The sequence below is a fragment of the Anolis carolinensis genome, unplaced genomic scaffold, assembly GCF_035594765.1.
Source record: "Anolis carolinensis isolate JA03-04 unplaced genomic scaffold, rAnoCar3.1.pri scaffold_11, whole genome shotgun sequence".
NCBI classification, from domain to species: domain Eukaryota; kingdom Metazoa; phylum Chordata; class Lepidosauria; order Squamata; family Dactyloidae; genus Anolis; species Anolis carolinensis.
This window is the reverse complement of record NW_026943822.1, coordinates 2,523,284-2,539,601: the sequence shown is the minus strand read 5'-3', so window position 1 is coordinate 2,539,601 and position 16,318 is coordinate 2,523,284. Positions and strand designations below refer to the sequence as shown.

At 45.2% G+C, this 16,318-nt stretch overlaps 1 protein-coding gene across 3 annotated transcripts in view; it reads right to left on the bottom strand.

Moving 5' to 3' along the window:
• The window catches only part of ppip5k1 (diphosphoinositol pentakisphosphate kinase 1), a 29,271-nt gene extending 17,259 nt beyond the window's left edge, over window positions 1–12,012 (bottom strand). For all 3 annotated transcript variants that reach the window (XM_003230067.4, XM_016999059.2, XM_062963627.1), the window contains exons 1-12: window positions 11,641–12,012; window positions 7,614–7,809; window positions 7,410–7,500; window positions 6,316–6,401; window positions 5,656–5,810; window positions 4,522–4,623; window positions 4,274–4,435; window positions 3,918–4,039; window positions 3,649–3,750; window positions 3,241–3,327; window positions 1,309–1,384; window positions 998–1,113 (exon numbers count right to left, since the gene is read on the bottom strand). In XM_003230067.4, the coding sequence (XP_003230115.3) occupies window positions 998–1,113; window positions 1,309–1,384; window positions 3,241–3,327; window positions 3,649–3,750; window positions 3,918–4,039; window positions 4,274–4,435; window positions 4,522–4,623; window positions 5,656–5,810; window positions 6,316–6,401; window positions 7,410–7,500; window positions 7,614–7,809; window positions 11,641–11,997 (1,652 nt within the window). In that variant the 5' untranslated portion in view covers window positions 11,998–12,012. The remainder of the gene's footprint in view (window positions 1–997; window positions 1,114–1,308; window positions 1,385–3,240; window positions 3,328–3,648; window positions 3,751–3,917; window positions 4,040–4,273; window positions 4,436–4,521; window positions 4,624–5,655; window positions 5,811–6,315; window positions 6,402–7,409; window positions 7,501–7,613; window positions 7,810–11,640) is intronic.
• Between the last annotated feature and the right edge of the window lie 4,306 nt (window positions 12,013–16,318).

Sequence of the window (16,318 nt, the reverse complement as noted above, 5' to 3'; positions counted from 1 at the left end):
TCCTGTCTCCCTCCACTCCTATAGCACTCTCAGGGGGGAAAACAATGAAGTGGGTGTCAGAAATATTATAAATTAACTAGGAATTTTTAATTACAAAAATGTGAGTCAAGCACTGAAAGGGTTAAATCAGCTAGTGTTGCCCTGCGGAGAGTAGGACGAAGCCTGTTAGTGTAAGTCAGCCTCAGTGAGAGAATGCCTCAGTGTGAGGTAGACTATAGTGTTAGTCACAGTGAGAGAAGGCTTCTGTGTTAGGTAGGCCTATGTAAGGTAGACCTCTGTTGGTCAGTCAAAGTGAGAGAGGGCCTCTGTGCGAGGTAGGCTGTCTGTATGAAAAGGATTAAATCAGTTAGTGTTGCCCTGAGGAACGTAGGCCAAAGCCTGCTAGTGTAAGTCAGCCTCAGTGAGAGAATGCCTCAGTGTGAGGTAGACCTTAGTGTTAGTCAGTCACAGTGAGAGAAGGCTTCTGTGTTAGCTAGGCCTGTGTGAGGTAGACCTCTGTTAGTCAGTCAGAGTGAGAGAGGGCCTCTGTGCGAGGTAGGCCGTCTGTATGAAAAGGGTTAAATCAGCTAGTGTTGCCCTGAAGAGAGTGGGCCGAAGTCCGTTAGTGTTAGTCAGCCTCAGTGAGAGAATGCCTCAGTGTGAGGTAGACCTTAGTGTTAGTCAGTCAGAGTGAGAGAGGGTCTCTGTGCGAGGTAGGCTGTCTGTATGAGAAAGTGCAGTATGAAGAAGCTTCGGTGAGAGAAGCCCCAGGTTGAAGTGAACTTTGTGTTATGGAAACCTTGTTTTTGTAAATAGTGCAACCATATTATTTTGCTTGAAAGAAAAGCCTCCAAAGGAAGAGATAACATTAGTCTGCGTGTTTTTGTTCTTAGGCTACTGGTGCTGGGTCACACTGCTGCTAATAAGTTCCTCTGCTATACATTTATGGGGAGGGTCTTTAGTTAAGAAGCCCACTCGCCCAACAGGGACTGGGCTCCTGGCTTCTCTCTTCCCTCACATCTCCAGGACGGTCTTCAGCTGCTCCAGCTTGGACTTCTGCTGGTCCTCCCCCTCGGGGCTGCAGGCAGGGGCCCCCTCCTCCAGCACCAGCAGGCGGGCAATGTCCAGCACTTCCTACCAGGGAGGAGAAGGAGAAGGAAAAGGATGGCCTCTAGGAGGGAGGGAAGGAGGGAGGCAGCTAAGCTCCCTGGACATCCTTGGAGGAGGAGGAACTGCACCCCTACCCTTCCTTTGCCATCTCACAGAGGGACTCATGCACACTCAGAAGGCACTTCCAGCCACAGGAGAGCTCTCTCCCACCCTCCTCACCTGGAGCTGTTCCGGCTTCTTCAGCTTGAGCTTCCCCGTCTTGTAGCCCTCGTACTTTTCAAACAATGCAAAGAACCTGGAGGCAGCAAGAGCCATGTGAGCTGAGAGTAGCCCAGGTTGGACAACACCTGCTAAAGGCTGGCAAGGAGGATCTGTATTGCTCAGACTGAGCAGAAGGCCCCCAAGACCTGCCATGAACAGGCCTTGAGGGGCTTTGGGATCAAGCCTTCAGAGATCCCAGAGATGGATATGGAATGATGTGCAATGACTACTGGAATGGCTCAGATTATGATTGCGGGTAGTGTGGGTAAAAGTGAATGTAATGTTTTTAAATGTTTTATTGTGTTTTCAATGCTATTTTAAAATGTTTATTTCAACAGTACATTGTTCTAAGTACTCAAATAGTTGCCTATGTGTAATTAGTATTATTATTAACTGCATTTCTATACTGCTTTTCTCACCCCTGGGGGGACTCAAAGCCGTTTACAACGTAATAAATGGCAAAATTCAGTGCCTTACATATACAGTAGAGTCTCACTTTTCCAACATTCGCTTATCCAACGTTCTGGATTATCCAACGCATTTTGTAGTCAATGTTTTCAATACATCGTGATATTTTGGTGCTAAATTCGTAAATACAGTAATTACTACACAGCATTACTGCGTTTTGAACTACTTTTTCTGTCTAATTTGTTGTATAAATACAGTAATTACAACATAACATTACTGTGTATCGAACTACGTTTTCTGTCAAATTTGTTGTATAACATGATGTTTTGGCGCTTAATTTGTAAAATCATAACCTAATTTGATGTTTAATAGGCTTTTCCTTAATTCCTCGTTATTATTCAACGTTATATTCGCTTATCCAACGTTCTTCTGGCCCGTTTATGTTGGATAAGTGAGACTCTACTGTACTTATGTTTTGAACCATTATTGTGTTTTGTATCGCTCATTACATTGTTTAGAATAGACATCTGTGTTTATTCAACATCTGTGTTTATTCAAAATTCAGTGCCTTACATATACAGTAGAGTCTCACTTTTCCAACATTCGCTTATCCAACGTTCTGGATTATCCAACGCATTTTGTAGTCAATGTTTTCAATACATCGTGATATTTTGGTGCTAAATTCGTAAATACAGTAATTACTACACAGCATTACTGCGTTTTGAACTACTTTTTCTGTCTAATTTGTTGTATAACATGATGTTTTGGTGCTTAATTTGTAAAATCATAACCTAATTTGATGTTTAATAGACTTTTCCTTGATCCCTCCTTATTATCCAACGTATTCGCTTATCCAACATTTTGCCGGCCCGTTTATGTTGGATAAGCGAGACTCTACTGTATATAAAAATATATGCCTTTCCATTAATAGTCCCGTATGTATGCCTTCCCTAGCACTTTGATGGCTATGACAATTTGGATAACCACCCCTCCCTGATGACATCGATATAACTAGCACTTTAGGCCCAGTTTCCTCTGGATCTAATCCAAGATTTTATCATTATGTTTTTGTATGTGATTTTTTATGACTTGTTTTTATTGTTGTTTGATCTGTTTTATTGCTTTGTTTTATATTGTTGATGACTGGGCTTGGCCCCATGTAAGCTGCCCTGAGTCCCTCCAGGAAGATGGGGTGGGGTATAATAATAATAATAATAATTATTATTATTATATCACATATTTAAATCAAAAACATGCAACTGTAGATTAAAACAATTAAAACTATAAAAACATCAAACATAGACATATGTATGAAACGTATTACAGAAATTAACATAGATCCCTTCTCTGCCCCCACCACCATCCCCCTCTCCATAGTCTCAACCTTGTGACTATGTAAAGCTGCCTTGAGTCCCCTTCAGGGTTGAGAAAGGTAAGGTATTAATATAGTAAATAAATACATAATTAAACTGTCCCATCTACCTGGGGTGCTTGACCTCCATCTTCATCTTCTGCTTGGGAGTACGGTCCCCATGCCGGATCACCGCAATCACGCAGCGCAGCTCCATCCTGGGCAGGAGGGAGAAGGGGTCCAATCCACAACCTTAGGCCCTGCCCTTTGGGCTACATTCCACCTGACCCCCCTCCCCAGTCTTGGCCAGCAATCCTGGCCTTTAACCACACTGTGACGGCACAAGGACAAATAAGCCAAAGCTGAGTGCAGTCAGAGCTGGTGCTGCTTCTTGCCATCTGACCAGGGATGGAGGCCGCTCTGACCTCTCTGCTGGTTGTCCAAAGGAAGCAGGGCCTATGCCTCTCTGGCCCTTCTGCTCCTTCCTTCCCACTGTTGCCCAATGAATGCTCTCGTGCCCCCTTCCCTTTCCCACTCACATGGTGCCAGACGTTGTGGGCACAATGGGGATGTCCTCTGCCTCCGTGGGGATTGACCAGGGAATCTGCAGCTGGGGAGCCATCTCACGCATTATGATGTTCCTGGTTGAGAAAGAGGGTGTGTGTGAGAAAGCCCTCCTCCTGCAGCTGGAGAGGTGGGGGGGGGGGGGTCAGCAAAGTAGCCAGCAGACTGAAGATGGGGGTGAAGCCCCCTTTGTCCACACCCACGGATGGGGGGGCCTCAGATTGAGGGGGCTACACAGACGCACCCCAGGAGCTTGGCGCAGTCGTCGTAATACTTCATGGAGTTCTTCACAAAACTGAAGCCGTTGACATCACAGACGAAGGAGTGGCCATTGGCCCGCAGGAGGTCAAAGCCGCAGACGGTTTGCTGTGGAGAGGGGGGAGCGGCAAAAGGGGCAACGCTAGGGACAGCACTAGCTCCTCAGACCCCCATGAGTGGCTCCATTTGCTAGCAAAACAACACAACAGTCCTGCGCGAGCAAACAGGAGGCCCTGGCTCAGTCCCAATCCCATCCACCTCCAGTGTCCACCCTGAGCCATGAGTATGCAGGCCTCTCTCGATGGGTTTGGGGGAGAATCCTGAGACCACGAGGACACCAACCTTGAACGCTACGCAGACCTTTCGGGCCACCAGCTTCTCAATGGCTGTCAGCATCACCGGGTAGCGGATCTCCTTCCCCTCACTGTCCCGCTCCACTTTCCCATCCAGCGCTGGGGACTTCCGTGCCTCTGCATGCGCGTAGTCCGGCCCCACCGTGTAGACCTGCCCCACAGAAAGCCCAGCTGCTGACCCCAGAGGCCTGTCCAGGCCCCGGCTGCCCACCCACCTGCCTGCCTCCCCATTCTCACCTTGACGTCCGTCCCGTCCGTTGGCATGAACTCCTCGTAGATGTAGGAGCCTGTTTTCCTCACGTTGCTCTCTGGAGAGTAGACACTACTCCGGCTCCCGATCTGAAAGCGGGGCAGAAGGGCCATTCAGTTCACCCTGAGATGTAGATGTCATCATTCATAAGTATTCAAATTCCAGTCCCAGTTGCTTGCTACAAGATGTGTACTAAATGTAGCTTGGGGAAAACTCAATGGAAATGCAATGTGATATCTAAAGAAACAGGTTGGAATCCCATCTAGGATAAAGGCCAATTAAGTGTATTTATTGTACAGTAGAGTCTCACTTATCCAACATAAACAGGCCGGCAGAATGTTGGATAAGTAAAAACGTTGGATAATAAGGAGGGATTAAGGAAAAGCCTATTAAACATCAACTTACATTATGATTTTACAAATTAAGCATCAAAACATCATGTTTTACAAAAATGGACAGAAAAAGTAGTTCAACACCCAGTAATTACTATGCAATTACTATGTAATTACTATGTAGTAATTACTGTATTTATAAATTTAGCACCAAAACTTCACAATGTATTGAAAAATTGACTACAAAAAACACCAGGAGAGAATACTTCTAGAACATGGCCATAGAGCCCGGAAAACATACAACAACCCTGTGATCCCGGCCATGAAAGCCTTCGACAACACACTGACCACAAAAACATTGACTACTAAAAGGCAAACTGTGTTTGATAATACAGAACGTTGGATAAATGAGACTCTACTGTATTTCAATTTGTTCTTAACCACAATGTTAGTATTTGATTGTTTTTATAAACTTTTGTATTGACCTTTTAAAACTTGACTAAAGTGTAGGATTGTTAGCCGCCTTGAGTCCCCACCGGGAGAAAGGCTGGGTTTAAATGAAGTTAATCATCATCATATGATTTTTTTTAACCCTGCCTTTCGGAAGCGTGCTGACACAACAGGATTTTCTGTTATGTCTGTAGTGGTACAGACATTCCGTAGACAGCCCAGGAATGACCTGGCTCTGCCATTGCCCAACAACCAAGGGACCCACTGCCAAGCTGCCCTCCCTTGGCCGTGCCTCAAAACAAGCGACTGGCACTTTCCGACCCCTCCCCTCCTCCTCACCTTGCGGAAGAGACGCTGGCTGCCCCCTCCGGCCGAGGTGGGGTAGTAGATGTAGACGTTGTGGTCTTCTGCACTGACCGGCTTCTCCACGAAGGGCTTGGGGAAGACAGCCCCGTTCACCTCCACGTGGTCCTCCCCCTCCACCAGGTTGCATTCTGCAGCCAAGGTACACTTTTGTCCATCAATCAGGGAGGGAGGGAAGAATGGGCAGAAAGGCCCTCTCCTCTCTTAGTCAACCTGGGGGGAGGCTTTGCTGGGGGTCTGCCACAGCCACTAGGCTCTCCCTTCTAGAGGAAAGTGCCTCCTTCAGCTGCCTTTTGAGGGCCAGGCGCAGGGCAATGTGCACCCATTTCTCAAAGAGCTTGGGCTGTGGCGCAGACTGGAGAGCAGCTGCAATGAATCACTGCAATGAATCACTCTGACCAGGAGGTCATGAGTTCGAGGCCCGCTAGGAGCCTATGTTTGTTTATCTTTGTTCAATGTTAAAAGGCATTGAATGTTTGCCTATATGTGTAATGTGACCCGCCCTGAGTCCCCTTCGGGGTGAGAAGGGTGGAATATAAATGCTGTAAATAAATAAATAAGAGCTGCAGCTTCTTCTCCAAAAGGGCTCCTTTGTCACAGCAGCAGCAGCAGGAAAAGGGGTCACAGGCAACTCACCTTCCGGCTTGTCAGGGTCCCTGTTGAGCACCGCATAGCGGGGCAGGTCAATCCCCTCCTCCTGCAGGATCCGGTAGACCTCCCGCCTGCAGGGAACACAGGGCAAAGGGCATGTCCTTTTACAAGAAGGATATTCGATCTGTTTTTATTCCTCCCATTGTACAGAAGATCCCTGACAGAAATGAAGAATAATCTAAAACATCTAGAGGATAGGGAACCATCAGTCACTTACAGAGCGGCTGAGTTTTGTGCAGCAGCTATGAAAAAAAGGAAGCAATTTGTGGATGATTTGAGCGGATCAAGTTTTAACTCGCTTTTTTATTATCCATACTCACAGATTTTATAAGCGTCATATATGAAGCTGTGTAGATCGTCTTCTATTTTAAATGTTGTGAATATTTTATATTTTAAAACAACCCAACCAGTCCATCCTCCAAGAAATAATGCCCAATGGCTGCTCACTGGAGGCAAGGATATTAGAGACAAAGCTGAAGTATTTTGGCCACATCATGAGGAGACAGGAAAGCTTGGAAAAGATCACGATGCTGGGGAAAATGGAAGGAAAAAGGAAGAGAGGCCGACCAAGGGCGAGATGGATGGACAGTATCCTTGAAGGGACTGGCTTGACCTTGAAGGAACTGGGGGCGGTGACGGCTGACAGGGAGCTCTGGCGTGGATTGGTCCATGAGGTCACGAAGAGTCAGAGACGACTAAACGAGTGAGCAGCAGCTATGTTTTTAATGTTTTAAAGTTTTATACTTCTGGTCTATGATTAAACACCAAAACATCATGTTTTACAACAAATTTGACAGAAAAAGCAGTTCAATACACAGTAATGTTATGTTGTAATTACTGTATTTACAAATTTAGCACCAAAGTATCATGATATATTGAAAACATTGACTACAAAAATGGCTTGGATAATCCAGAAACTTGGATAAGCAAGACTTGGATAAGTGAGACTCTACTGTAACAATAAAACTCATTCATTCATGGGGAAAACTAAGGGCTGTATATAATATAATCCTCTCCCCAAAGTCCCGTGTCCCCCCCCCCCCCCCCACTCAGCACTAAGGGTGCTGCCTCAGTCCTACCTGTCCTGGATGAAATACTGCATATCGAGATCGTTGATGAGGAAAGGACTCCGCAGCTTGGCATAAGCCACGGCCTTATCGAGCGGGAAGCCTGAAGGGTGGCAAGGAGAGGCCCTCAGAGGACGGAGCAGGCAAGCAGAGGAGCAGGAAGAGGAGGAGGAAGGCAGGGAGGGGGTCCAAGAGGGAGAACCCCCTCCGACCCACCTTTGGAATGGAAAGAGATGAGGCAGTCGCAGGGCGGCCAGTTCTCCACCGGCTCGTTCAGGATGACGTCTTCCCCCATGATCACCACCGTGATGAACTCAAACTTGCAGAGCCGCTCCAGGATCTGCGTCATGGGCTTGGACTTGGACTTCTTGGTCATGGCGCAGATGCCCACCACGATCTGGCGCTCCGGAGGCTGCGGGAGAGGACGGCGCTTGGGCAGAGGGCCAAACGGGGAGCCATGCGGCTGACCCAATGCCCCAGCAGAGACCCAGAGAAGCCTTTTTGGGAAACTACCAAAGGGAAATGCCGTTTGTAAAGGTACTGGCCTCCCATCCCATTTCAGCCTCCAAACAGGCCTACGGACAGGGCCTACAGAACCACTATTTTGTATTTTGTGCCCTGGTGGCACAGTGTGTTAAAGCACTGAGCTGCTGAACTTGCAGACCAAAAGGTCCCAGGTTCAAATCCCAGGAGCGGAATGAGCGACCGCTGTTAGCCCCAGCTCCTGCCAACCTAGCAGTTTGAAAACATGCAAAGGAAGGGGCCTGAGGCTGTTAGGAATGGTGGGAGTTGGGGTTCAAAACACCTGGAGGGAGGGCCCATGCCTGGGCTAAAACTTTCTTATTCAGGCAGGCTTTTAAAGAAGCAGGTTTGTAAGATCAAGTGAATAATAATAATAAATATTTAAAACAGCTTTTGTTGGGCTTGGATAAAACTTTCTTTGTATTGTATTATTATTATTTATTAGCAACATTTATATCCCGCCCTTCTCACCCCAAAGGGGACTCAGGGCGGTTTAGGTAAAGGTAAAGGTTTTCCCCTGACGTTAAGTCCAGTCATGACCGACTCTGGGGGTTGGTGCTCATCTCCATTTCTAAGCCGAAGAGCCGGCGTTGTCTCCAAGGTCATGTGGTTGGCATGACTGCATGGAGCACCATTACCTTCCCGCCAGAGCGGTACCTATTGATCTACTCACATTTGCAAGTTTTCAAACTGCTAGGTTGGCAGGAGCTGAGGCTAACAGCGGGCGCTCATTCCACTCCCGGTCCGTAAGTTCAGCAGCTCAGTGCTTTAACGCACTGTGCTACCAGGGCCCCCTATAAATATTACATGTATATACAATAATGTATATTGTATATACATGTAATATTAATAATAATATGATGTAATACAATGTAATAATAATAATTTACTATTATAATTGTATATTTATATTACATGCAATATTACTAATAATATTACAATATAGTCTTATAATATAATATATTGTATGTATATATACAAGTGCGACTCCACTGTACTTGCAAACCGCCCTGAGTCCCCTTCGGGTGAGAAGGGTGGGATATAAATGTCGCAAATAAATAAATATATAGTACAATGTAGTAATTTAATGCATATATTGTGCTATGCTAATAATATATTGTATGTACATTTGATTTGTATGCCGCTTTGAGTCCCCTCTGGGGTGAGAAGAGTGGAATATAAATGTAGTAAATAAATAATAAATTAATAAATGTATATACAGTAGAGTCTTGCTTATCCAACGTAAATGGGCCGGCAGAACATTGGATAAGTGAATATGTTGGATAATAAGGAGAGATTAAGGAAAAGCCTATTAAACATTTATTTATTACAACATTTATATCCCGCCCTTCTCACCCGAGAGGGGACTCATGACAGCTTACAATAAACACACATATAAAAATTATACAATACACTATAAATCAGATTAAAAATTATTAACTTACATCAACATTCATAAAAACATTCTAAAATACAAATGGACATGTTCAAGTTCAAAAGACTGGGTCTGTCAATTGAGTTCTGGTGTACATAATAATAATTGGCGCTGCTGATTCTTATTTGAAAGCCTGGCCCCACAACCAAGTTTGAACCTTCCTACGGAAGGATAGGAGGGAGGGAGCCTGCCTGACTTCACTGGGGAGGGCGTTCCATAGGCGGGGAGCCACTACTGAAAAAGCCCTGTCTCTCGTCCCCGCCAGGCGCACCTGTGAGGCTGACGGGACCGTGAGCAGGGCCTCAAATTAGGTTATGATTTTACAAATTAAGCACCAAAACATCATATTATACAACAAATTTGACAGAAAAAGTAGTTCAATACGCAGTAATGTTATGTTGTAATTACTGTATTTAGCACCAAAATATCACGATGTATTGAAAACATTGACTACAAAAATGCATTGGATAATCCAGAACGTTGGCTAAGCGAGTGTTGGATAAGTGAGACTGTACTGTACAATATATTATAATGTTAGTATAGTATAATATTATTATATATTATTATATCGTTAAATTGATACAGGAGATATGGTCTTCCTGGCCCCGCCTTCTTCATTATTATCATGTATTATCATTATCATTACCAATGTGCCTTCCCAGATTAATATGAAATCTCCAATACCAAGTCCCATAAGCACTTTATTAGAATTAAGATCGCATATCGCACTCTGCACTTGCCCTATAAGCCTTATATATCACCTGTCACATCAGCACTTTTAATCGTGTACCCATTACTCTGACCCGGCCCAGTTCTATTGTGTTTAGCGTATTGTTATTGCTTGTGGTTTATACTGTTTTAATTCTTTTAATTTGCCTTTGTTTGTATTGTTATATTGTGTGTTGAGGCCTTGGCCTTTGTAAGCCGCATCGAGTCCTTCGGGAGATGCTAGCGGGATACAAATAAAGTTTAATAATAATAATAATATATTATGTATGATGCTGTGTTATTATAAGGATGACTGATGGTGACTGATCTCTATAGTAACAGATTGACCTGTTGCTTGTCTCACTTCTTATACCCTATTCCTTTAGCAGGCCATAGTGTATGCCTTCGCCAGCACTTTAACGGGACAATAGTTCTGGGATCTACCTCACCTTGATTGAATCTGACACTAATTGCACTTTTTTGGCCCAGTTCATTTTTAGAGCCAACCCAGGATTTTATCATAGTATATTTACTGTATCTTGACCTACGGTATGACTTGTTTTATTGTTTGATTGATTGTTTTATTGTTATGTTTTTATATTGTTTGTGACCTGGGCTTGGCCCCATGTAAGCCGCCCCGAGTCCCTTCGGGGAGATGAGGCGGGGTATGAAAATAAAATTATTATTATTATTATTATTATTATTACTAGCTGTGCCCGGCCACGCGTTGCTGTGGCGAAGTATGGTGGTATGGGAAATAAAGTACAGTAGAGTCTCACTTATCCAAGCTAAATAGGCCGGCAGAAGCTTGGATAAGTGAATACCTTGGATAATAAGGAGGTATTAAGGAAAAGCCTATTGAACATCAAATTAGGTTATGATTTTACAAATTAAGCACCAAAACATCATGTTATACAACAAATTTGACTGAAAAAGTAGTTCAATAAGCAGTAATGTTATGTTATAATTACTGTATTTACAAATTTAGCACCAAAATATCATGATATATTGAAAACATTGACTACAAAAATGGCTTGGTTTATCCAGAAGCTTGGATTAGCGAGGCTTGGATAAGTGAGACTCTACTGTATTGAGGAATTGGTGGTAGTTAAGGTAAAGGGTAAAGGTTTTACCTTACATTGTCCATTATAAATGGGTTATATAGCTGTGTGGAAGGGCCTTGAGTCTACACTGCCATATAATCCAGTTAAAATCAGATAATCTGTATTTTATAGGCAGTGTGGAAGAGGCCTAAGTGAGGCCTAACTCTGCCTGTCCCCTGGGCTGAGTGGGTTGCTAGGAGACCAAGTGGGCGGAGCTTAGCCTTTGGATAAAAACAATTATTCCTCTTCCTCTAATTAGGACTTTATTTTTCTTTTCTTTTTGTTGTATGAACGTAGAGGCATGGATGAGGGGTTGTGCTGCCAAGTTTAGTGTTTCTGGGATTTGTTGTTTTGTCCTAGGCCGAAATTTCATTACCCTTTTATATATATAGATTATATTATATGACATGACTTCCTGATTCCAGGCCCCGCCCCCTCGCAGGCCCCGCCCCCCACAGGCCTCTCTTCTCCTCACCGACTCGCCTTCCTCCTCCTCGGCCTCCTCGTCCTCGAAGAAGTCCACCTCGTCCTCGTCCATCCTCACGCCCGCTCCCAGGCCGCCCGCGGGCGCCTCTTCATCTCGGGAGCCGAGGAAGAACCTGGGCGCGGGGTCCTGGCCCTCAAGGGCGGCCTCCCGGGACCACATGCCGGGCCGGGGGCCCGACCATCCCGCTCTGAGAGGAAGGCGACGGGGGCGAACCTCCTTCCTTCCTGCCTTCCTTCTTTCCCTCAGGCTCAGCCTAAACGGGCGGCGGCACTGGCCAATGGTGGCGTGTTTACCGCGCCCCAGCAGCCAATGGGCGCGCGGCGGAGGCGGGGCTTGGTTGGCCATCGTCTTTGCGCGCGGCCGCCCCCTGGAGGAGGGGAAGGGAGCTGCGCCAGGAAGGAGGGACACGGGAGCGGAGGGGGCGTGGCCTCTGGAAGCTGGGGGCGGGGCATGAAGGATTGAGCCCCAAGGGCGGGACTCCTCCTCTGCGCCTGCGCATAACAGCTCCCTTGTCCGGCACCGCTCTCTCGCGCAGGCGCACCACGCACTTCTCTTCACTAAAAGGCCACTGACTTGATCTAAACGAGCCAACATAGTGGCAAATAAAGAGGAAAATAAAAAAGAACAGTTGAAGGAATGAGGAAGAAACCACAATGAGACAGACAAATAAAGGCAAGGCTTCTCCTTTCACTTCTAGTTTCTGGAGACGGTGCTCATCTCTAGCTCTGGGAGATGCTTTTTCTCTATTTTCAAGCCAAGGAGCCTGTGTGGTCACCTCCTGGTCATGCGGCCAGCAATATTGCTTGGAGCATCTCTTTGCCTTTTCCCACCGAAGCAGTACCTATTTATCTACTCACATTTGAATGTTTTCGAACAGTTAGGTTGGCAGGAGCAACACCTGAGGTTCCAGGGTCAGGGATGAATCCAGGATCACCCCCAAGGTGCATAATACCTGTGTCTTCAAGGGGAGTGTGACCCCATCCAGCACAGGCTGTTCCTCTATACCCTTATCTGCCTTCCGAGTGACTAGGAGCACCTCTCTTCTCAGAATTTAATTTCAGTCTACAGTAGACAGGAGCAGAATTCAAAACGATCTTGACAGACTAGAGAGATGGGCCGAAATTAACAAAATGAAGTTCAACAGGGACAAATCCAAGAGACTTCACTTCGGCAGAAAAAATGGAAATCAAAGATACAGAATGAGGGACGATGCCTGGCTCGACCGCAGTACGTGTGAAAAAGACCTTGGAGTCCTCGTGGGGAACAAGTTAAACATGAGCCAACAATGTGATGCAGCAGCTAAAAAAGCCAATGGGATTCTGTCCTGCATCAATAGGGGTATAGCGTCTAGATCCAGGGAAGTCCTGCTCCCCCTTATTCTATTCTGCCTTGGTCAGACCACACCTGGAATCACACTGTGTCCAATTCTGGGCACCACAGTTGAAGGGAGATGTTGACAAGCTGGAATGTGTCCAGAGGAGGGCGACTAAAATGATCAAAGGTCTGGAGAACAAGCCCTATGAGGAGAGGCTTAAAGAGCTGGGTATGTTTAGCCTGCAGAAGAGAAGGCTGAGAGGAGACATGATAGCCATGTACAAATATGTGAAGGGAAGTCATAGGGAGGAGGGAGGGAGCTTGTTTTCTGCTGCCCTGCAGACTAGGACGCAAGGGAACAACGGCTTCAAACTGCAGGAAAGGAGATTCCACTTGAACATCAGGAAGAACTTCCTCACTGTGAGAAGGGCTGTTCGACAGTGGAACTCTCTCCCCTGGACTGTGGTAAAAGCTGCTTCTTTGGAGGCTTTGAAACAGAGGCTGGATGGCCATCTGTCAGGGGTGCTTTGAACATGATTTCCTGCTTCTTGGCAGAATGGGGTTGGACTGGATGGCCCATGAGGTCTCTTCCAACTCTACTATTCTATGATTCTATGATTCAGGATTTTCCTCCAGCACCAGAGTTCAAAAGCGTCTCTCTTCCTTCCTTCGCTCAGTCTTCCTTGTGGTCCAGCTCTTGCATCCATAGGTCAATATGGGGAATACCATGGCTTTCACTATGCGGACCTTCGTGGCCAGTGTGATGTCTCTGCTCTTCACTATTTTGTCAAGGTTGGCCATTGCTCTCCTCCCAAGAAGGAGACGTCTTCTGATTTCCTGGCTGCAGTGATTTTCGCACCTAGAAATATAAAGTCTGTCACTGCCTCCACGTTTTCTCCTTCTATTTGCCAGTTATCAATAGGTCTGGTTGCCATGATCTTGGCTTTCTTGACGTTTAACTACAACCCAGCTTTTGCACTTTCTTCTTTCACCTTGGTGAGAAGGCTCCTCAGCTCCTCCTCGCTTTTGGCCATCAGAGTGGGATCATCTGCATACCTAAGGTTGTTAATGTTTCTTCCAGCAATTTTAACTCCGGCCTTAGATTCCTCAAGCCCCGCACGTCGCATGATATTAGATTTTCTTAAATCTGTGTGAATCAATATATCCGTTAAATTTTTTGATCTCTTGTGGGCTATGATTGGTTTGAATTGACAACCAGGGATATCTGCTTACCAATTGAGCACCGGATCACTTTCAAAGTGATGGTACTTATCTTTAAGGCCTTACATGGTCTAGGGCCAATGTACCTCACCCCCTACCAATCCCAGAGATCCCTCCGCTCTTAGGACCAAGATCTATTGGAAGTTGCCAGTTTTAAGACTTTGCGTCTAACAGCAACTAGACGCAGAGCCTTTACATCAGTGGCACCATCACTCTGGAACTCTCTGCCGCCTGAAGTTCGTGCCTTGCGGGACTTGTTGGCCTTCCGCAGGGCATGTAAGACACACCTGTTTCAACAGGCTTTTGAGTTCTGTTATTAATGTTTTAAAAGGTGCTTTTAGGATGTTTTTAAGATGTTTTAAAGATGTTTTTAAGATGTTGATTTTAGCCGGTTCTTGAAAGCCGCCCCGAGCCCTAGGGGAGTGGCGGCATATAAGTTTGAAAAATAAAATAAATAAATAAATACATATCTTGTATTAAGTGCCAGTGTTTAATAGTCTTTATACACTGGCAGGGCCGTAGCCAGAAAAAAATTTTGGGAGGGGTTTTGAATATTTCAGGGGGGGTTGAACCCCTAGCACACACCTCTCCCCGCTACAAACCTGTCAATATCTGCTTGAGATAGTGCCTGGAGGGACTCTTAATGTTTTGCCTCTCATAGACTTAGCATGGAGATTTGGTTAACCAGTTAAAATTCATGAGTAAACCAGGTTTTTTTTATAACCTGGAAAAATTTCGGGGGGGGGGGGGTTTGAACTCCTAAAACTGCCCCCTCGCTACTGGCACTTAATACAAGATATCCCAGGATTGTGGTAGAGCAGGGGTCCCCAAACTAAGGCCCGGGGGCTGGATGTGGCTCTCCAAGGTCATTTACCTGGCCCCCACCCTCATTTATAATATAATATTTTTATATCAGTTTTAATAATATAATATATTGTATATACATATGATATTGATAATAATATCATTTTATACAATGCAATGCTAATAATAATACCATATAATAATATTAATTATATGTTATATATTACATATAATATTACAGTATAGTGGTATAGTTCAATATAGTAATATATAATGCTAATATTGTGCTATGCTAATAATATAATATATTATATGTACATACAGTTGCTCTGAATGCCCTTCGAGGTGAGAAGGGTGGGATATAAATGTAGTAAATAAATGCAGTAAATAAATAATTAATTTTAGACTTAGCCTTGCCCAAAGTCTGAAATGACTTGAAGACACACAACAACAACAATCCTAATTAACCTGACTATCTCATTGGCCCGAAGCAGGCCCACACTTCCTATTGAAATCCTGATAGGTTTATGTTGGTTAAAATTATTTTCATTTTTAAATATTATATTGGTCTTTCATTGTTATTGTTGTTGTTTTGCACTTCAAATAAGATATGTGCAGTGTGCATAGACATTTGTTCAGGTTTTTTTTTCAAATGATAATTCGGCCCCTCAACAGTCTGAAGGATTATGGACCAGCCCTCTGCTTTAAAAGTTTGAGGATCCCTGTGGTAGAGGCTCCTTCTTTGGAGGCTTGTAAGCAGAGACTGGATGGCTATCTTTTGGGGGTGCTTTGAATGCGATTTCCTGCTTCTAGGCAGATTGGGGTTGGACTGGATGGCCTGTGAGGTCTCTTCATAGAATCATAGAATCATAGAATAGTAGAGTTGGAAGAGACCACATGGGCCATCTAGTCCAACCCCCTGCTAAGAAGCAGGAAATCGCATTCAAAGCACCCCCGACAGATGGCCATCCAGCCTCTGCTTAAAAGCCTCCAAGGAAGGAGCCTCCACCACGGCCCCGGGGAGAGAGTTCCACTGCCGAACAGCCCTTCCCACAGTGAGGAAGTTCTTCCTGATGTTCAAGTGGAATCTCCTTTCCTGTAGTTTGAAGCCATTGTTCCCTTGTGTCCTAGACTGCAGGGCAGCAGAAAACAAGCTCCCTCCCTCCTCCCTATGACTTCCCTTCACGTATTTGTACATGGCTATCATCATGTCTCCTCTCAGCCTTCTCTTCTGCAGGATAAACATGCCCAGCTCTTTAAGCCGCTCCTCATAGGGCTTGTTCTCCAGACCCTTAATCATTTTAGTCGCCCTCCTCTTCCGACTCTG